At 37.1% G+C, this 22,292-nt stretch overlaps 1 protein-coding gene across 1 annotated transcript in view; it reads right to left on the bottom strand.

The window, feature by feature from the left end:
* SLC9A9 (solute carrier family 9 member A9) overlaps window positions 1–1,510 on the bottom strand; it is a 182,751-nt gene extending 181,241 nt beyond the window's left edge. Inside the window, exon 1 of the mRNA XM_032698082.1 lies at window positions 1,178–1,510. Within this exon, the coding sequence (XP_032553973.1) occupies window positions 1,178–1,352 (175 nt within the window). The 5' untranslated portion in view covers window positions 1,353–1,510. The remainder of the gene's footprint in view (window positions 1–1,177) is intronic.
* Window positions 1,511–22,292: the final 20,782 nt, after the last annotated feature.

Below are 22,292 nucleotides of genomic sequence, written 5' to 3'. Positions count from 1 at the left end.
AGAGTTTCTTTTTTACTTGCTTTCCTTTAAAGTATCAAGTTACTTGTGAAGACAGTGAGCCAAGAAGATGAAATAGCCTATGTTCTTGAAAATTCATACAGTTAATGTCTCACACAAAATAGCTTTAAGGGATACGAGGAAGACTGAGCTTCAGCTTCAGTCCTCCTAAGATGCTGAGATCACCTGAAAATGCTTGATATAGCAAATGAAATGTTTACCTCAAAATGTAGGGCTCAGTTGCCTTTGCTGTTGCAGGCTTCCAGATGAAACTTTTTGCATGTGGTGTCCCATGATAAACAAATATTCTTCAGAATATGGAATCTTAACAAAATCAGATTTGGATATTACACTGCTAGAGTATATTATGTGCACAGAATGTGCCCGAACAGGCTGGCATTTAGATGGGTAATGATCGAGCTCTTGATTTCTATCTTCCATTTTGGCAGCATTACCTTCCTATATGTGTTTTATGGTAGGAGAAATGGCAGCCACATCTCTCAAAGTGAAACAACAGTAAGAGAATGACAAGAAAAAATCATTATACACATAAGTGTATACCATTAAACCAGTGAGTACTCGGGGACAGTGCAGGAAGTTCTACAGGAAAGCGATACATGGCAGAACTTCATGAAAGAAGATTAGAACTAGACAGGCAAACTGAACTTACAGCACAATGACAGCATTCAGAGAAGACTGACAGAGGCATTCGTCATAGTGTGTTTTTCAAAGGCATAGAGCAAAACCAAAAGAAAACTCTAAAGATCATTTAAACTTTATTAGACAACATGTCTGTACCCACAAGGCTCCTTAATCTAATACCTTTGAATGTTATAAAAGCCAAACAAATTAAGTAATCTCTGTCACTGAGGTCATTTCATTCTTTTGTAATCAACAAGCTCCCCAAATCCCAAGGTGTCATGCAGTGGCTGTTGGACCACAGAGGAACAGAACATGCACATCCTGAGAATAACCAGCTCATGACAATTGCTCTCTCCTCAAGGCAGCCTCCAGCTACTTCAGGAGAGATGCTGCTACATTATTGTTTTGCCATACAGTTAAGGAGCTGATGACATTTAATTCACACATTTTCTGAGCTTTGTCAGCACTTGATCTCAAGTGCCTGATCAAAAATATGCAACTAGCCCCATGTTATGCTGGCACTTGAATTTTTACTCACCGTAAAGCATAGCTCCTCCAGTTTCATGCAGAAAGCGGAATCGATGGTTTTTAAACAACCAAATTGTTAATATTGTAAGAATGAGCAAAAAGTTAAAGACTAGCAGCTCCACAGCTCCCTGATGATAAAACTGATCTTCATCTTTCACTGATACGTATTTCTTCAACTTCTCCATTTCATTCCCTTTATGGAAAAATATGTGAAAAATAAAAGAAAAAAAATCACAGGAACGGGAGTATTATCACCTTTGGTACAAAAAGTCCAGACACCACAGAAATTCACAGCAAGCACATCTGTTCCATTTGCAGCCTCATAGTAAAGTGCCCCAGCTCAGAATTCAGCTGGATTCTAGTTACAGCTTCCTGTTTCTCTCTTAAAGCTGCCCTGTCTCATTTTTAATGTTACAGTTGTGTCGCTGGACTGTGCTTGCTCAAGCTGTGGATGCACAAACTGCCTCTGAGCCTCAGACTCTCTTAATTTCTAAAATTCTGTTGTAAAACTCAGTGCGTGTTCATAGTGTTTGTCCCTGCAGTTAATAGCACAATCTGAATCCTAAAAATCATATTTTGCCTTGACAGCTTGAGACAGAAAAAATTATGTTAAAAGAATGACATAGAAACCTTTACTACATTTCAGAAGTTTAAAAATCTTTCCTGTTTCCCAATTGCCCATGTTTAAGTGCAGGTGAGGTAGAATACAGGTGACACTTTACTATGGTGCAAAGACAGGAGAAAAAACCAAATCAATGAATAAGGATTTCAAGATTTAGGCATTGCACTTGTGTTGAACCTGCCAGAAGACAGAGTGATCTCTGTAAAAGCAAGGGTCTAATTACCTAGAATTAAAAGTAATTAAAAACCTCTATCAAACGGAACAAAATGCAGTGGAATTTACTCCCCATCGTTTCTGCTGTTTGCATGTTTTCATTTACTCAATTAAGCCAGGAAAACAGTAGAAATACTCTAACTATGTACAGCAAATCCTCCTGGAAGCTTTTCTATCTGAGCTCCAGGATGCAATGCATGTCTATATGGAAGAATTCCAAACAAACTCTAATCTTCATCAGAAAAAAACATCAATTCTGCTTCTCATTATAAAAAGACAATCTTCTCATTATTTGATGTTAAAGTCTGTTAAAATTTATTTTTTAAAACATTTTGGGGCAAACTAATCTGGACAGAGTCTATTCCAAGTCAGGTATGTGTCACAGGTGAATAAACCAGAAATACCCACCTGTCTATACTCTCAGTACTTTCAGGGCTGAGTGTTCTTGGAGCGGCACTGTTGCTTCAATCAATCTATCATGTTTTAAAATAATTTTAGCTTGATAATCAATCAGCTCTATCCTCTGCATAAACTAATTTCATCCCATTTTACAGGTTTTCAGTTTTTTTCTTTCAGCTTGTAAGAAAAGTTGTTTCCTTCTAGTTCTTTTTCAATTAATGCTTTCTCTTTTCTTACTAGATATTTTTTCCATCTCTGAGAGTGGTTTCACTCTGTTCTCTTCATTCTTTCACTATCTTCTCTCCTTTGTGTTTCCCTCATTTTCTCTTTCTTTTTGTAGTTTTACCTGATAATTTGCAAACACAGTCAGCATTGGTTAAGGTAAAACTGTATTTCTGAAATGATTTTCAAGGGAGTCTCTGTGAGATGAAAAGTTGGCAAAGCCCAGATGACACTTCCCAAACTAATTGACTGGGCAAGTCAATTTTAAGCAAGGATAATGGTGGTAACCTGTACTTTTTGAGAAGTATTCAATACTGTATTTTGAATTAAAAAATAATGTGTAAGGGAATTAGGTGTAGCAATTTCATTATACAACAGATGCAACTGCTTAAAAAGTGTTAGTCACATAGCTAAGGCTTCTACCCTTTACAAAGGAGAAAAAATAAAAATGAAGACTTGATGTGGATGTCATATTCACAGTTTAGAATGATAATGATCTCAATTTTGTGAGTCTGATCATCCATCTCCAATGTGGAGGTATCAAAAGCAAGCAAAAAAGATCAATTGAAAATAATCACATTCAGTATCTTTTGCAATGAAAACCAAAGGTTTGTTTACTATGAAAGCCAGAGTTCTTTTCTACCCTGTCAAATAGGTAATTTGCAAGCACTTATAATAAAATCAATGGAGAAGAAGCATGAAACAGTGAAAGGAGGTCACTTATATGAAGAATCTCAGTGATTAGATTGTTTACCTCAGATTTGGGAGACCACGTTCAGTTTTTTATTTGAATTTACCCAAACCCATATTTTTCATCAAATAAAAAGCAGTTCCTTAATCTTACTGCTCAAGTAGGTGCAGTATGAAATATCTGAAACACGTACATGTTAACTTCCCAAAGCAAAATTGGGTTATGACTCTGCCCTATGTCACAAGATAATCTGATGCATGTTCATGAAACAATTGCACATTACAGTGATTTGCACCATGCCAGAGTTTAAATGAAAACAGAATGTCAGATTTAGTTACCAGGCTTGCAGGTGTTGGACTTGGGGCTTAAATTCTGACAAAGCTCCTTATATAACTCCAGGGAGGTCTGGTTCTAGATAGCGCTCATCAAGTTACAGGAGTGGGGTTTCAGGTGTTGCTCTGCTCTCAGAGATGTCAGGGGACTTCAAACCAGCTTTCCAGCCACAGCCACCCATCACAGCTGCCACTTATGAGCAATCCAGAAAGAATACCCAAAACTGTTGTTTTTCTTTGCATTTCGTTGTATTAATTAATTATTACAGTACACCATCTGTAATATGCAAAAGATATGATGATTAAGGCAAGCTAACTATCTGTTGCAGCATGTTTGCAAATGAGAATTATATACATGTGTTATTGGGGAAATATATTGGAACTAAATGGTGCAGGACCTTAAGAATGCTTTTTGCTTTTAATAATCTGAGGACATTTTGGCACTTATAGGCTACTCAGAGGGATGCCCCAAATGTTCAGGCTCATACATGGAGAAGAGCTAATGTCAAACTTGTAAGTAATAGAAGAGGCTATAATATAAGTTTCAATCCAGTTAGTTTTGTTACACTTTGTGCTGAATGGTATGGCTGTATTATTGTTCTCTGTATGCCATATTATTTTATTAGAAATATAGATACACGGAGCCAGATACCTCTTGAGCTAAATAAAACCAAGTCACCTCTCCGGAGTTTTTCTTCAGGAAAGTTTTGCTACATACAGTTTTGTAAAGAAGAATGGGTTTAGGTAGATGAAAAGCAGCTCTACTGAGAAAGTAGAGCTACCCATGAAGAATACACAGGAAAACCGTATAGCTTCAGAAAACCTAATTAGGTTTTGCAATAGGATCTCATTTAAAAAAGCGTTGGTAATATTACCAGGTAATCTGTTTGATTCTTTCTATGCTCAGGTCTTTCCACATTATGACATGTAACCAGATTTTCAGTGGTATCCAAACCCCTCATCACTTTCGCCCCCTAACTGGAATAACTTCTCTCCAAGTTTTGGTTGGTTTGCATGTCAAGTAGGACAACAGCACATTGCAGCAATTGCATCATATTTGCAATATTAATAGCAAATGGTAATTCAAGAAGGAAGGAACTCGATAAAATAGAAAGTTACACTTTGACTTTCAGAATAGGCTACCAGGTAAATGAAGAAAGTTTTCACAGGGAGGGTATTTTGAATATTATTTAACAGGCCAAATACAAAGCCAAACAAACTAAAGTTCCTGGAAGGCAGTGCATCAAGTAATTCTCATAATACCACGCTTTATCTCCCTTGGCATGTAATTTTGATGAACAAGAGGTAGTTCTTACTAATTTCCTATGTTCACCTTATCAACTCTACGCATTTCACAGAAAAATAATCCTTTCCTCCCTTAGCTTGGCAGATGTAGAAGTCTGCTCTTATAGAAACTATCAAGATGGAACAGAAAGCAAGAAGAATCTTGTAAATCAGTAGAGGGATTCTCACTTTGGAAAATATAAAGTCAGAAAAGGAGCACAATGTAAAAAATGTAATTAATTATAGTTAGTGAGGATTCCAAGCAAAGATGCAAAGCTTTAGCAGCACTGGCAATTCTGCAAGCACAGGAAAAGTAGAGCCAAAAGTAAAAGCAAACACTGAAAACAAGTGTATCTATATATGTAATTAAAAACCCAAGCAAAGCCAACTCTGAAACTGTGAAATCAACCACATTGTGAGTGCACAGATAACAAATGTTCTGTCACAGCTCGCTTGCCTAAAACCCCCAGACAGGCTGGAACAGGATTAGTGGGATCACAAGTGGTTATCCTTCTCTAATCCATTCCAGCCAAGAAGATCTGCCCTGCTAGCTCCTGTTCTGATACACAACTGCCTAGGAAATACTGTGGGCTAAGGCCACTTAAGGCCACTAAGCCCACAGTGCTGGGCTAAGGGTCAGTTTATAACTGCCAGGCTTCAGTGTATTTTGAAATCTATTCTTCTACTGCTTGGAATAGGCTTCCTATGAAATCAGTTTATTTGCAGGTTGTTATTGATCTTATTCTCTCTTTCTTTCTGAAGTCAGACTCTGGTTTTACTACTGCTTATTCAACATTGCTGGTATTCCACTTACATTGGTCACAGAGTCTCTAGTGACAGAAATAAATCCACATAATCTATATATCTATTATATTACAGCTATTACTCTTAGCTCAAAAATAGCTTTAAAAATAATTTCTTCTTACTGGAATACATCTTTCTATCCAGAAGGTAAAGTCTGGGTTGGTTTTTTTTCCCTCCTTGGTTTGGAGCCTCTTTTAGTGATTGATCACAATACAGTACTAATTATGATGAATATGCATTAAGTTGAGTGGAACTGGACTTTTAATCTCCCAAGAGTTGTGATACTTCTGCTCATATGTCACTGTCTCCAGGCATTGTATCAACACAGGAAAATATTTCCTCCTTTTTGAGCATGAATGAATTCAATGCACCATGTGATGTAACAACCAGCTCAGCCACTGTAATCATCATGATGGGATCTCCTTTAGAGACCAAATTCAATTCTGAGAGAGTAGAAATGCTCGTGTGCATTTTTCTCATTGAGAAGACAGAAATGCCAGCACACCTGAAGAAATTAAAGCTCTGAAAGAGAGAGAGGAGTTTGGTTCTACGAGTTGTTATTGTACGGTTAACCTGTTTCAGTTTAGACAATTTTAACCAATAGGTTCAGAACTAAGATGAGTTCTTACAAAATTCTGGGAAACTGATATCACCTGTTTATACAGTTTAAATTAATCCACATCATTAAATGTCAGGATTATGAAGGAGGTATTTCCAAGTTTACTTTTGTGGGTTTAATGTTCATTTTCAGCTTGAACTGCTGTCCTGTGGTATTTTCTTTCATTTTTTAATAAACTGAAAAAGAATCTAGATGGCAAGATTTAACTTAAAAATGTAAAGATAATGAAGTTACTGTTTCCTGGTGCGAGACTACTTTGGGGAGCTGACTCATGTTCAACTTTTTGAACCATGGGCTAGTTCATATCAACTAGTTTAAGTTTAGTTTCCGATAAAGTAGGCAATGCATCAGTCCCCCAAACTCTGCTACAGGTTGTGTGAAGTAAAAACTGAGGCAAAAAGGTCATCAAATTCCTTTGGCTTTTCCATGTCCTTTGTCACTAGTTTCTGTGCCCCACTGAGGCCTGGGTCTACATTTCCAAGAGCTACTTTTGCTGCTGGTGTAGTCACAGAAACTCTTTTCCTTCTATCCCTAGGGAGTTTCAACTCTAATTGCCTCAACATTTCTCTGTATGCTCAAGCAACATCTCTATATACCTCCTGTGTTGCCTCTTCCTGCTTCCACCTTCTGTGCTTCCTTTTCCAATTTGAGTTCAGCCAAGTGTTCCTTTTTCATCCACACCAGCCTTCTGCCCTGCTTGCTTGACCTTCTGCATGTTGGGAGGTCTTTGTGATTTGAAGAAGCCACATTTGGAGATCAATCTGCTCTCCTGGGCTGATGACATTAATACCCCAGGCTTCCATATCAACAGTGATATGGCAGCACTGATTCAACTGTGTTGGGTAAACAGCAACTACAGAAATGCAGACAAATCCAGGATTGCCATATCTCAGCAGCAAACACCCTGACTGTCACTGCCATTTAAAGCTTAACCTCCCGTCACCCCTCATGAAACCCCACAAAACTCAAACAAAAAAACCCCAAACAAAGAAACAAACAAACAAAAGCTACCTGATAAAGTATATTGGTACAGTGCTTTTCGTTTTTCTCAGGTTCATTGTTCATCAGTGTGTCGTGTGGTGACTTCTGTTTTGGATACAAATTGTACTATGTTGTAACAAAATGCTAGTAAGGAAAGTGGGGAAAATATCTGATTTAACTGACTTGCATAACAAGGACTGCTCTTTTCCGTGAGTCAAATCTGAAAGTTCATCCCACTAGAGGGCTCTCGTTACACGTGAAATGGAAATCTGACTTTAGAACTACTGGATTTTTTATCAATTTTTCAGGTTAAAGATGGGTTTTGGTTTACTTAAGAAACGCATTGTAGTGCATAAGTATACTGGATAGGATCCCATTTGGAATATATAATTAGTGTTGTGACTTTATTTTCAGAGGAAGCACGCTGATACAATTAAATTAGTTTTAGTCTGTGAGCATGAACACTTTAGATAATTCCTGCTTATATTAAACACGTCACCCAAATTCATATTTCCCCGATATCAGTAGGAATCAGATTAGTCCAAAATTTTTATTTTATGGGTTCTGCCAATACCACTAAAGTATTGTTTTGTGCGGTCTGATGTTTACATATGCTGGTCTTATGTGTAACCCTGCTATCTTCCGACCTTGGAGATTAAAAGCACATTTTACTGAATAGACCTATGATGAATGATGCTGTTTTCATCTCTATCAGTATCCAAACAGCAGCTATTCCTTTTTTCACTTCAACACACTGTTTAAAAATTTGTGAATAAGAACATTTAACCATCATTTCTAATTGCACCGTGCTAACAGCAGCAGCATCTCAATAACACAGGTTGTTCTTCCATTCTGAAGAGAAACAGGGCTGGGTATGTAAAGGAATGTAGGCACAAGAAGTGCAGGCAGGTGCTTCTGAAAATTGCGGTGGACCGTAACTCCTATTACAGACAAGGTTTGACCCTGCTTCTCTCACGTAGTAACTAATCTTTCTTTAAGAGAATTATGTCTGATATATAACTAATTTAGATCTGGGAATATCTCTTTGAAGTGCCATATTGCTTTCCTTACCCAAAGGAAAGCCGTGTCTCATCTCCAGTTGAGCCCTTGGCCTGTGCTCTCTCTTCCTTTGCCATTGTCTGTGTATGTTCAGGACAATCATTTCTCTTTACCCTGAGCCATGTTTTACCCTTACGCTGCTTTTGGTTCCAACCTTCTTATTCACAGACCTCTTTTCTTCCAACTGACAGTTTTCAAATATTTTTCTCTTGTTCTCTGGAAACTCTAGTTGCTATAGAGACACCTGATGATTACAGAGACAGTGACTACCTTTGTTAGAACCTCAGTTGCTATAGCAATGACTGTTGGCTGTGGGTTCAATGAAATCTGCTACGTGGTTCATGCCCTTTTACACAGCAATACAGCTTGTAAAAGCTTCTTTTAATTGTTATGCTCAGTAATGAGACTGTGAGCCAAATTCTGTTCTAATTGAAGTCAGTGGGAGTTTTGCCATTAACTTCAGTGAGACCACAGTTTGATCCTAAACTCCCCAGTCCATAAATAACAAAAGGAATCTACTTTCAGCTCAGTGGCAGAGTATGGCTTCATTCAGTTAGTAATAGCTGAACCTGGTAACAAAGCTCTGATGTCTGTGACTGTATTTTAGTAAAGTCTGACTTAAATGATAGTCTTTTTTTCTGAATAGTATAGAAATTCTGTGATTCTAAATAGTCAGTTCTCAGACCAAACATGTCATGGTCCTTGTGGGGATGGTGTGTGTACGCTTTTAAATAGAGGAATTGTAAAACAAAAATCTTCAAAATACTTTGATCATTTTGTTTTTCTTCCAGGAGAAATGTTTCCCTTTTGTTGCTTTGTGGAAAGAGTGACAAGAGAGTAAAGGTTTTCAAGAAGACATCATCACTTCACAGAAGCGGTATCCCTGCTGGAAAGGTAGACATAATGCTGCTCTTCCAGAAGACATTATTTCTTGGCAATCTCCCTGAATCTTTTCTGACACTGTGGGAATGACTCTGAAGAATGTCTTAAAGTCAACTTTGCCTTTGAGCTATTTCTGTTCTATTTAAGGTATCCTGGAGATACTTTTAAAGTCATGGGAATCCAATTCAAGGAGAAACTGAGACTGGAAAGCACTATATTTGATGTGTCCATCCACATATGTTTGTTTTGTTAGGTTATACCCAAATTATCACATATGTCAGTTGTAGTGGCTTGTGCCTTCATTTGGTGGCCTTTTTAGGAACTGATTATTGTTCTCCTGTTTATCCACTGTTTTTGTGAACCTGTGGGGAAATACGCTGTGAGCTTGTGTCAGAAGAACAGAAGTTCTTCCCCTTGATCCCCTCAGTAAGGGCTAAGTTACAGGCAAGATTACAATATGTCTGATTTTTGGTATGCTCAGAATAACATCTCTGACATGCCCACTTCAACAGCTGCTGCAAAATTTGAAACCTCAGAAATCTATAAGAAGACTTCTACCATGCATATTTTGTATGAAAATCTGCTCATTTTAAGCAGTCATGACTAGATGAAAGAAAATTGTGAAAGTACATGAAATAACTGCCATTGATCCTTTCTAAAGTGCTAGGCCAGAATAAACAGAATGTTTCATTTGCTAAGGGAGAAGTATGAAATGGAAAAACGTTGCCATTACAACTCAGGAACTAAAGTGACTTGTATCAGCACATGTTTTGTATAAATTCCTACTACAGTCACTCCCCAGGTACTGTCAAGTACATGCAGAACACCAGAACTCTGCGTGTACTCCAATGCTTTTGGTGTCTCTGCTGCTCTGTAGCATTGTTTTGGACCCAGACCAAGACTCAGAAGGAATCCAGACTTCCTTATCTCTCCTTTCCCTTCATACAGTTTCCTCAAAACTTGGCATTTCTTCTTGCTGCAGCAGTCATTTTTGTTTCTCTTTCTTCTACTCTCCAGAGATAAGCTGTGGAAGACTCCTAAAATGAATCATGAAAAAAATGCTCTCTTATGAACTCTGCTCTCCTCTGGTGATCAGTCTCATCTGCTGATCAAAGTCTATTTAGATATTTCTTTGTTTTGACTCAAGCTTGTTGGCCAAAGTGGTTGTTCTTACTGTTTATGAATGCTGGGCTTTCTGTGAGTAGAGGCTCATGAATTGTAAACAACAGTCTATTATGCATCCTATGCAATTATCTTTTCAAATTTCTAATCAATTTAGCACCACAAAATCAGAATGAAAAAATAATTCAGATGTGAAGGGACTTCTAGGGGTCACCTGGTCCAAAGTCTGAGCTGGCTTAGATCAGGCTCCAAATTGCAAACAAGTTGCAAGCAAACAACTACTGAATTCAAATCATGAGAGCATTTTGAGTTATATACATAAAAACCTCAAAAAATGTAGAGCTGAAATTCAGAAGTTGTACATAAACTCCATCATACTCAAAGCATCTTGGGTTCATTCCTGTCAGTTTGGACACAGAATAACATTAGAACTATTGTTTTTCTTGATGTATTTTCACATGAACATCTTCCATCAGTCTGTTATAGAAGACACAGGGGACAGAAATACTCAAAATTCCTTGGGACCATTAATTTTGGTGAGATTTTCTGCTTTGCAGGAAAAAACTCTATGAATTTTGTACTGAGTAATCTGTTCTATTTCTGAGGCATCTGAAGAATTTTGTCCTGTCTTCTAACATGCATACACAATATATTTTGGGTTATTCACATAGTCTGCTTGGATGTCTAGTGCATATTTTGTATGACTTATGGACAAAATATGTTCTGATATTTGAAAGAGAGATATTATTTTCCATATCCTTCTAGTAAAAATACACCATCTGAAATGAGAAACAAGTAAGCACAAAGCTATGTTTGTTGCTGTCTTAGGAGAACAGGTGCTAATTCCCTGTTTGAGAATGTTCTTTCCATCCATGCCTCATGTTAAAACTTACAGCAGTTCTCTGGCCCAGGGAGAAAAACTGCAGAGCCCCACCATCCCAGTGTACTAAAGGCTTGGTACAAAGCTAGATTTGTGTGTCTTCAAATCACACATGTTTTCTGACAAGTGCTCAACTGATTAACCAGTGCACTTCCAGCATGCTGAGACTTCTGTGGATGTTCACATCTCTCACAGCTTAGATGCTTTTTAGGAATAGCGTATCTGCACAACATCCTTAAAAGTAAAAGAAAATAATTTTAGGGTAAATCAGCTGAGTATCCCAGATAGAAAATGGTAGAAAGCTATTCAAGCTGAGCCAGCACTTGTGGCATTCCTGCTTTGTTCTCAGATTTGCTGTTAATGGTGTTCTTTGTCCTCTTTGATGTCCTTTCTCTTGCCAGGCTTCTGCCTCCATTGCAGGTCAGGAGAAATGGTGGTTCCTCAAGAAGCAGCTCTAGCAAGATGAAAGAAAAAGGGTGTCGAATTTAGATTTACATACTGTTGTTGTTTGACATCTCTCCTCTGGAGCACAGCTTGAATTCTTCTTTGAGGAATGTTCTCTGCTCCATGTCTGACAGCCTAAACCTGGCAACACTCTACCTGTGGAGCACACCCGGCAGGTGTACAGAGGACAGCAGGATAGGTCCTCACCGAACAGAAATAAGATTCTCTACACTGAGAAGAGCCATAAATAAGGGCTTATTAGATCACTGTCTCACAGCAGCCCTTTTTGGTTTGTTTTAGTAGCAGCAAATCCCACAACTTTTGTGCATCCATGTATTCTGTCACTCCAAAGAGGAATGAATTGAACTGGCCTTGGAAAAGAGGAAAAGTTGGAACTTCCTGACCAGTTGGCTTTTCCTGGATGTGGAGACAGAATAGTCACAAAGATTTAGCACTCCACTTGTTGTTGCTTTCCTATTCTTCCCACCTTCTAAATGTATAGAGAAATAGTATTTGCATGTAGTTCTTAATATATTTCACAATATTCCCCATGGAAAAAAACCCAGGGTATTTTTGGGGTGTTAAATGGGGTGAATTGCATCATAAAACATGTTTACCACATTCCTGTGCAGGCTTAAAGGTTCTCTTTGTGACCCTGGAAGACTCTGCCAGCAGAGCACAGACTATTTTGTTAATCTGTTGTCTGGCTTTGAATACGGCCTTTCGATGAAAGACACGCTGTGGGTGGGCAAAAAGTCAGTTATCAGCTCTGAAGAAAGTAATTCCTTGAGTTCCATTTACATCTTGCATACTGACTTAGTTTTAGGGGTTTTAAAGGAAGTAAAATTGCAAATACCATTATCAGGCTTTGCAAGTTGCTCCGCTATCTAGGAATTATGAATCTCAAAATATAATATTAATGAAAACACTTGGAATGCAGATATAGTAATATTTTATAATGACAGGTATTTTTCATGTCTTAAAATAGTAGAAGAAAGTGAGAGTATGTTAATACTGATAATACAATGGGTTGCATTTTCCCAATGAAAATTTAGATTTAAAAATCTCCTCCTAAATCCCTCATAGAATTTGGTACTGTGAAATTTAATAATTCACATCTAACACAAGAGCTAGAATTTTTAGGAAAAAAGTCAGCAAAAATGTTTTAATATATTATTTAAAATTATTGACTAATATGTCATTCAGCATATCCCCAAAATGAAATACGGTAAGCTGAGATATTTCATGTGATATTTCAAAAGATATATAGCATTTTAAAAGGTAGGCTAAAATGTGATCTTAAACTGAATTGCAGTCATAGCAGGCAAATAGAGGAATATTTGCATTCCAAATGGGAATTATCAAATTTACATGTCCTTCCTTAACATTATTAGAATTTATATTAAAATTATAATTTTTTAAAGGGAAATAGTACAATTTTTGATACTGCAAGAACGCCTTGGGACAATCCTCAAATTTATCACTCATTTGTAATGAATGGGAGGGGGCCATAAAAGTAGCTAGCCAGATTAACAATGTATTTTAAACAGAATTTTTGCTCTGGAATCAAATCCAGAGTTATCCTGAGTTGCCATCTGCTCAGCCATAAATTATTGTTCTGTTTCAGCTTGGCTTTTTCTTTCTGTGCAATCTAAATCTAATGCAGACACATTTGTTTTGCAATTCATAAAGGTGATATTGCCATAAAACCAAGCAATTCACTACTTGTTTCTTGTGTTCTGTCATTCTACCTGGATTCATTATAAAAATAAATCCCATTTGATATTTTTAGATATGAATTTAGGGTTGTTTTTTTTTTTTATTACTAGCTAATATGGTAAAATAGAGTATGTGCTTTGTCCTAAGGAAGCGGTAAAATTACTTTAAATAGTCCAAACATCTTCCTGTAAGTGAGATAACATTTTCAAAACTACTGTAAATAATGGATTTTGTTTCCAGCATTCATATCTGTAAGCAAAAGTTGCTCCTTTGAGCTTCTGTTGCAAAGTAAATAGAAGTCATTATCGTTTTATTAATGGGGAAAAAGATATTTATTTCTTAAATAATAGTAAAGATTTTGGGGGTTATAAATAGGATTTTCCCCCCCACTCCTTTTCATATGATATGGTTTTCTTACAAAAACCCAACTAAACAAAATCAACAAAAAAACCAGCCAGTGATTAAGAAATCTTGAAGTAAAATGTAAAAGGGCTTCTAAAATGAAACTACTTTTGAACAAGTCACCATGTATTTTTCCATCTTGCTTTTAAGGCATTGGACAACTGTTGCAGATGGTAGTACATCTACAAGGAAACTGGAATTGGCCCCATCCCTCTCTCATGAAGAGGTAGAAACTATTTCCTCTGGGACAGTCATTTTGTCTTGTAAGAAAACAAGGAAGGACAGGCAAATTCAGTTAATATGTAGAACTGAGGAAAAACTCTGAGCCCTCAACACTGAGACCAGTGTTGAGCTGGCACTGGCAGAAGGCAGCATCATCCAAATAGATGGATCCTGTAAACTGAGAGAAAATACTGTCCCAAAGTGCTAAGGTGTTAGGACACCACTTCTCAAAAACTGGGGCTTTTTGTTACCTCTTGGGGGCTCTGATGCTTTCTTTTTCAGCAATCGATCACTCAGAGTGAAAATTTCTTATAAAAAAATGTAGAACTTATGAAGTCTACTTCTTCTAAAGCCCAGATCTGGGAGATGGGACACCTGAATTCCTTGCCTGACTTTGCCACATACTTCCCATAAGGAATTTATGACTTGTGAGATACAATTTACTCATGTTTATGAACGATTTTTGGATTTCTGAGCAGTTACTATACAAGTGTTCAGTAGTGTTACTGAAGAATTGCCAAGTAATTCAGCATTTTCCTAAAGGAACACATCCAGCTATGTAGGGGCTTAATATTTTTGATGCTACCATGCCCAACCCTCTATTTGGATATGCCACTGAAGAAATGCTGCCTATAACTCTATGGAAGACACATCTTTTCTTGCAACTGCCCTCTGTTTCAGTCCCATTTACAGAAAACTAATGTGTCTGTGTTCTTTAAGCACTAAATTGTGCTTTACACTATGTACCCTATGGACTGTAGCTCATGGGCCTCCAATTTTAAGTTACCACAGTGAAAAGAGATTTCCATGGGAAAATGGCATTCCTAAAACTGCAGAACCACAGAAAGCTGGAATCTTACCTACAGGAATACAAAATTATGGTGGTTAAATGCAAGTGTACCCAATTTCTTTGTGTACCTTTACAGTCTGAGGTGTATATTCGCTCCAGTGAACAATATTATATCAGAAATGGTTGAAGGAGCGCCTTCTGTTCACTTGAACACTGAATTTTGTCCTGAGGAAGATGAAATCAACACCAGTTAGTGGCATACATAGATAAGTATGGAAAAAATAGGATGGGATCTTTGTATTAAAAGGTATCTTTTAGAACAGCAGATCTAGCTATTCAGCATATCAGAATACATGATGCTTTTACTGTAAACTCTGCAGATCTTTTTTTCCTTGTAGCATTAATATTTAGGAACTAACATTTCATCAGCAACAGCAGCATCAAGCAGATATTTTAAAAATTTCATCGAAAGAAAAAAACCTGTTGCTGTGAGTTGGTTTTCTTTCCTGTCCCTGCTGAAGACCTAAGGTTGGATTCTGAGTTGAATCACAAATGAAAGAGGAATTTTATGACAGTGCCCATCTGTGCAGCATCCCAGCATTACCACACACTGTAGCATCATTCTGAATGCTATGAAATCCAAGTTAGACAGACACGCATTCCTGCCTCAGCACTGAGATGTACTGACAGTGCTGCTTGGGAACACTTCAGCATGAGACTGCAGGATGGTTCATTCTGTTACTGCTTCACTTATTAAAAGCAGATTCTCATCTCTCTTGCATCTGAGGAAATAAGATCACAATCTGGGCCCATAACAGTGAAACAACTCATTTGCTACCTAATGCATTATTCCATTAAGCATCAATTTACCAACCAGTCCCAGATATAATCCCTACTTTTTGTTCTAATCCTGCTACACTTTCAAATGTGCTTCCAATGTTGAAGATTTATTTTCTGCCTGGAAATATAGTTACATCTTTAACTTTGGACCATGAAACATTTGCATCTGGCAAGTGACTTTGATACCTACAGATAGATTGCATTAAGCTGCCTTTGCTGCTGAAAACTGACAGGGCTTACAATTATCCCGTCACTAGATCTGCAGAAGCAGAGCGGGGAAGCAGCATTTGTGAGACTGCTCTGTGCCAGATGGTACAGCATGGCAGGAAAATCTATTTGAGCCCTTGTGTTCTTGCATTATAACCAGCAGATTGTCAGCTGGAGTAAAGTACAGAAAGTATGTAATTTAACTGACCTTGTCTCTGTAGGAGTTTTCAGAGTCAGAGGCTGAAACTATTGATATTTTGGCTTGGTAAGGCCATTTCCTTTTTTCTTCTGTCCCTCATATGAGATGTATCAGTGATTAGTATGGACTGTTGCAAAACTTGCTCTGAAATGTGAATTATTTGTGAACTTGAAAGACGTGCCAGAATTACAGACAGCACTCTGTAATACTGCTGCTCAATCCTATGGCCTCAGATACCTAAAAGTAAGCTTCTTTGGATTGCTACATAAAAAATCCAGCTCTACTCATTTTCATGGTTACTTGCTAGAAATCATGTATTTCTGGATTGTGATCTTTAGGTCAAACTTCAGACTGAAAGCACACTGTCTCCTAATACAGAGTAGCCAGTAAACGCCAACCTTTCAGCTGAATTTGCTGTGGCTGTGATCTACCTACATCCAGTTGTGTGGAAATAATCAACTTTCCTGAAGGTCTGAGGCATGGTTAACCATGATACTCCTTACACTAGTCATCCTTATTAGGTCTGCAAACATTTGCCCTTGTTATCATGTCCATCTGCAAAGCAGAATAAGCACTGTATGGTTTTCCATGTGTGAAACTGTTGGCTGAAGCAAAAACTAGCTAGAACTGGCTTTTAAGTTACACCAACTTGACAGCAATTTGTTATTTATTTCTCAACAAAGCCTCAGTAGAGTGTTGAGCAGATGACTGTATATATTGAATCCATTTTTCTACTTCTGGTATATCTACTATTGTAACATTAAAAGATGGGTTGCATTTTCCTGAGCTTCATAGTTTCCTAGAACAGAAAGGAGTACTGAATCATACAGCTTGGGGTCTTACTGCATACAGTTAAATTTCAGTTACCCTTTCATTAAGCTAAATCCACTCCTTAATCAAACAGCAGTTTATTCTGCAATTGTGAATTGGAAAAAACCCCACAGAATTGCAGATTATTTTGGGTTTCAAAGGAAGTCAGATCACCTGGTCCTTTTCCCTGATGAAAGCATGTCCAGCATGAGGTGCTTTCAGCTACTTTCAAGTGGCCCCAGTCCTGCCCTTCTAGACTCATTACCAACTTGTTATTAAGACCTTGGGACAGTAGTGGAGTGGCTCTGCAGGGCTTTACAGGTAGATGGGAACAAACTGTGCCTTCCTGTTCAGACACGGTGTCAGCTCTGAACCAACAGTCATTGGCTACACTTTGTAGGTGCTGACTGACACAGGATATTCCACCTCTCAGCAAAACTTTTTTCTGAACTTGTAAAACAACATGCAATATCGAAAAAGAATTCTGCTTCCAACACATTTTGGTTGTTCTATTGAATTTTTAAGAATCCCCAGTGGTTGCTTGACTAAGAAAAAAGAAAAATCTGCCTGTATAAGACAAAGTAAAATTGTTCTAGAGAATTATTTCCTTGCCAGAGATAAGTTTCTATTTTGTTAGACAAATACTTCAGAGAGATTTGTCCCTAGGCTAAACTAATCCATTTCACTGGACAATGTGGAACTTTTCATAGCTCCTATATAGTAATAGTTCTGATTCTGGACTAAATAACATATTTAATAGTTAAGAAAAAGATTACATTCTTCTTTGAATTGTATTTTTTGGGAAAGAGGTGGGCTAAATTCTTATGTGGTCAGAATTTTCTTTGAAAGCATGGCCCTTACAATTTTTTTAAAATCGCTGTATCCTGGTGTGGTTTATTATTCTCCAGGTTGTGTCTCTATGTGTACTCTTTCATAAAAGAGTAATGAAAGTAGTTTGGTTTTATCCACTATTGTAAGATGTAAAAGCCTCATTTTGCCTTTTGTGGATTTTCTCCATTCCACAGAAATCAAAGCTTTATCCCACACTTAGTGTTAAAGCAGAAGAAAATATCTCAATTCCCTTTAGTAGTCCTGTTCTCAGTGACTCAGAGAGCCTTTTAAAAAACCCTCTACTATTTGTTGCTTTAACCCATACTTCATTGTTTGTTGCTTTAACACATACTTCATTGATGCTCTCACTTACCAGATATAATTGTGTTTAAAGTGAGTGGTTCATTTATCATTTACACTGGAACCTGCAAGGAATTTGTACTGGTGTGTCCAGAGCACTGGGGCAGTTCTGACAGCTGAGGTGTCTGTGACTTCAGTTGTCATCTAAGCAGAGAAAACAAGGTGGGAAGAGTCCCCACAGGGAAAAGGTATCCTTTGTTAGTGAAGGGCATGTAAGCTACTAACAGATCATGGTAACACTTTTAATGGTTAATCCTTTACTCTGAATATCTAATCTTGACTGCAGCATTTTCTAATTAGATGCCAATTTCAGAACTTCCCTTCCTAAGCAAATATTCTTAAAATGGCAAGGTCCCTTGATTATAATTATTCATGCAGTCCCTCGACTATAATTATTTACAATAGTTTGCAGTGTATTACAGAACCTCTACTTAAAGATACAGTTATATTGGCAGCCCTATGCTAAGGCTTGAACTTATCTACCAATTCCTACACGTGTCCTATTTTTTCTATATCAAATCTTAATTTTTAAACACATTTATTGCCATACAGTATGTTCTGTTGTTATTCTTCACATTTTACTCTCCTTGCAAAAACTTAATTCCTGTTACCGTAGTTCAAAATTTAGGTTTATATTCCTCATTACTACTATTCTCATTAGCTGTCATAAATGGTTCTAGCACATACTTTGTATGACAGTAAAATTTATTTAATTTCTCTTTTAATTAGTTATTTATCTGCCAGGTGAAGCTTTAAGATTGTTTGGCACGTATAACATAGTCAAAATATTTAGTTTCCTCAAAGATTTCTATATTGGGTTTATGTGGCAAAGTTTTGCTAGCAGGGGTATGGTGTGTGTGTGCTGCAGGGGTGGTATGAATGCACCATAAATGATATTCATAAAGGAATAGAAAAGAAATCATATTGAAAATGTAATGTCTTTAGTGGAAGCCAGTTGTGCATCTTATTACTGTGGTAAGGACTTTCAGAGTCACCAAATGTTTGTTTCTTCCGGTATTACTTAATTTTAATGAGCTCAGTAATTTCACGTTATGTTTCCTACTCTTGAAAGTTATCAAAATGCAGTTAAGAGAACTTCTACATCCTTTAAAAGTTTCATCCCAGTGGCAGCACACTTTCAATTAGGTTTTAAAAAATATGTCAATGAATGGACATGAAAGCAAGTGTTTAAGCCCTTCAGTTTACACTGAAGTTGAAGCGTTTGAAGATGCAACGTTTTATAAACAGAATAATAATGGACCTACTGTCAAACAGTTGATCTGCCAACAATGTTCAAATATTTGCATTTGTTTCATGTGTGAAACCCAAATATAGTAAGACTAAATGCCTTATAGTTGTTTTATACTTTGAAAGGAGATGCTGTTTACAGGGTATGGACACTGAAGGACAAGCCCACTGGCCCAAACTAAATATCCACGTAGACCAATAACCTGTCATTAAATGTATCCATGGAAAGGATGCCTAGGAAGCAGTAGGAATAGGATGGACATATACTTTCACCTAATACTTGAGACCTTTTGGCCCTGAGCAATCCTTTTCAGCTCTGGGACTTTCAAAGTCAGATACAGTTTCTGTGTCCTCAGTCCCAATGTGCTTCTCTGTTGTGAACCTGCCCAGTGTTCCTTAGAACCAATGGAAACTCTGCTCATTTGCAGTGCCCTTTCACAAGGGGTTCCACAGCTCAATATCCCATTGCAGCTCTCATTGCTCTGAAAGAGGGTCCTACGACCTTAATTTGTAGAGGGTTTAATGGGTTCTTGTAGTTCTTGTGGTAGAAAAGATGAAGAACATGAGACATATGCAGTGTTTCCACCACACTCACCATCTTGTACTTCCATCATATCCATGGTATCTTTTTCTCAAACTGAACAATCCTATTTTACTTAATGGCTCCTGTTAAGGAAATTATATTTTTGATCACCCTTCCGCTCTTTTCTGAGTCTTTTCCACTCCTAGTGTATCGTTTGTTTGGTTTTTTGATAACAGGACCAGCATGGCAAACCGTAAGGCAAGATTTTAATTCTTTTCACCCTTTTCTATGACAAGCAAAACTCTACTTCTACAGGTAATACTAGAGTTTTCAATCTGACTTTTAATCTCTCTGTGTTCTATTTTCCTCATCTTTGAAGGAGGGATAACATCAAATACTTCTGTGACAAGATTTTTAAGATGACTAATGTGATTATTTTACTCTTACTGACATGAGGGACACACTTCGTATTTCCTCTGCCCGCTGGCCCAAGAAACACATTGCTTAGGAAGTATCTCCATGGCACAGCAGAACAGCATAGCTTAGAGCTAAAGACATCTCTGAAATGTAAAACAGAATACAGTGTAGAACTGGAGGACAACTACCAGATTTTAGTTTTTAGAGTATGGGACATTAAAAAATGGAACAGAACCCCCAGTTACAGATTGCTCCTGGAAAGGCTGGCAAGGGAGGAAAATGTCTTCATAGCTATTGAATAAAATTACTATAAAAACTGATAAATATTGATAACAAAGACATTTTCTGGAACTGAATTAGTGGAAAATATTCTAATGTTTTGAATCTGACAAAACAGTATGGAAGAACCTCTGTTGTGTTACCCCTTCTCATGGCACAAAATCACATTAAAGCTAAGGTTTTAGATAGTTTTCAACAACTCTAAGACGGAAACCAAAAGACTAAATAAACCTAACTCATAGATTGGCTTCATTTGACATAAGATGTGTAGCTTTTGGAATGCTGATGTCTTTTTTTCAGGTTACACATGTTAAAATTGAATGAAGAGGCATTGTCAGCATTAATGTATATATGCAACAGCAATGAAAAGCAAGCAGCTGCTGTTGTGGATCACAGTTACCATAGTAATGCGTTCCCACAGTCACTTTCAGATTCATTTATAATAACAGCAGCTTTAGTAAACAAGAATGCAAAAGTTGCCAATGGCATTCAGGTGGTTTCATATATTACAGATTGGCACTGCTTACAGTAAACTAACTCCATCAACAGATGGACAGTCAGCACTGAAGGGACGTGATGAAGTAAATTACAGAGTTGGTTTTCAGTTCCTTTCTTCCAATCTAAATAATTACTTGCAAATTATCATTTGAATCAGTAACATCAGATACAGGACAACTCAATGAAAGTCCAAGCCAATTTCCAAACAATGATATATTACATTTGGTGCAGTCTTATCAGATTCATACTTATCTAAAATAATACAAAAAGAAGAATAACTTTGAGGGGCCCACAATTTCCATGTCATGAGAATTCTGATTAGTATAATATAAAACTTGCAAACTGATTATTGCATGGTAAATAGGAAGAAAGGAAAAAAACCCAACCTAAACCCTCCCAATAGACAAACCTGAAAATCCACATTAAGCAATGATACATTTAAATAAAGAGATGTCAGATGCTATATTACACTTACACGCAACTAATTGAACAAAATCAAGCTACACATAAAAGTATCACTGCATTGCACTGAAGAAAAAGATATTATGTGTTTATGGTAAAACTACTGCTCAAATATGAAAACAAACTATTATTTTCATCGAGAGATCTCAAAATTTCCATCAGAACCAAATTAATTAAACAAATTAATTAGACTTCACACAAGGACATAGGCACTGCCACCTTATACTTACACCAACATACTGCATGAAATCAGGATAAAAAGAGATGTTGACTTTAAAGCACAAAAATAATGACCATCCTTAATCTATACTTGCAGATGTGAGGAAAGAGAAAGGAGAACTTGAAAATACTTCTGCAGCTTTTAATATTTAAGTTCAGTGCAATAATCAGCAAATGTCCATATCATGATGATAAAGCATATTTTCTAGGACGTTGATTCAGCAAAATAATCTGTAATGTTGTTCAGCTGTTCAAAGGCTGTAATACCCAGGCAGCAATTAAAAGGAATGAGAAATTGAGGAAAAATGCCAGATTACTGAAGGCAAAAATTCTACAGCCAGTATTTCTGTGTTATGCTGCAGCACATACAGCGTGTTACGTGCATGAAATTCAACTCAATTAAAAATTTTATGATTATTTATAAAAAAGGGAATCTTGTTGCTTTTTTACCATTTTTCTTGCACTCTAAGCAGGAATTATATCATACATAGACAATTAGAACACCAATTTACTGCAGTTTTTTATTGGTTAAAGGACACTCCCTC

The sequence above is a fragment of the Chiroxiphia lanceolata genome, chromosome 10 (genome assembly GCF_009829145.1).
Source record: "Chiroxiphia lanceolata isolate bChiLan1 chromosome 10, bChiLan1.pri, whole genome shotgun sequence".
Lineage (NCBI taxonomy): Eukaryota > Metazoa > Chordata > Aves > Passeriformes > Pipridae > Chiroxiphia > Chiroxiphia lanceolata.
The sequence above is the reverse complement of the archived record's forward strand: the minus strand, read 5'-3'. Positions and strand labels throughout refer to the sequence as shown.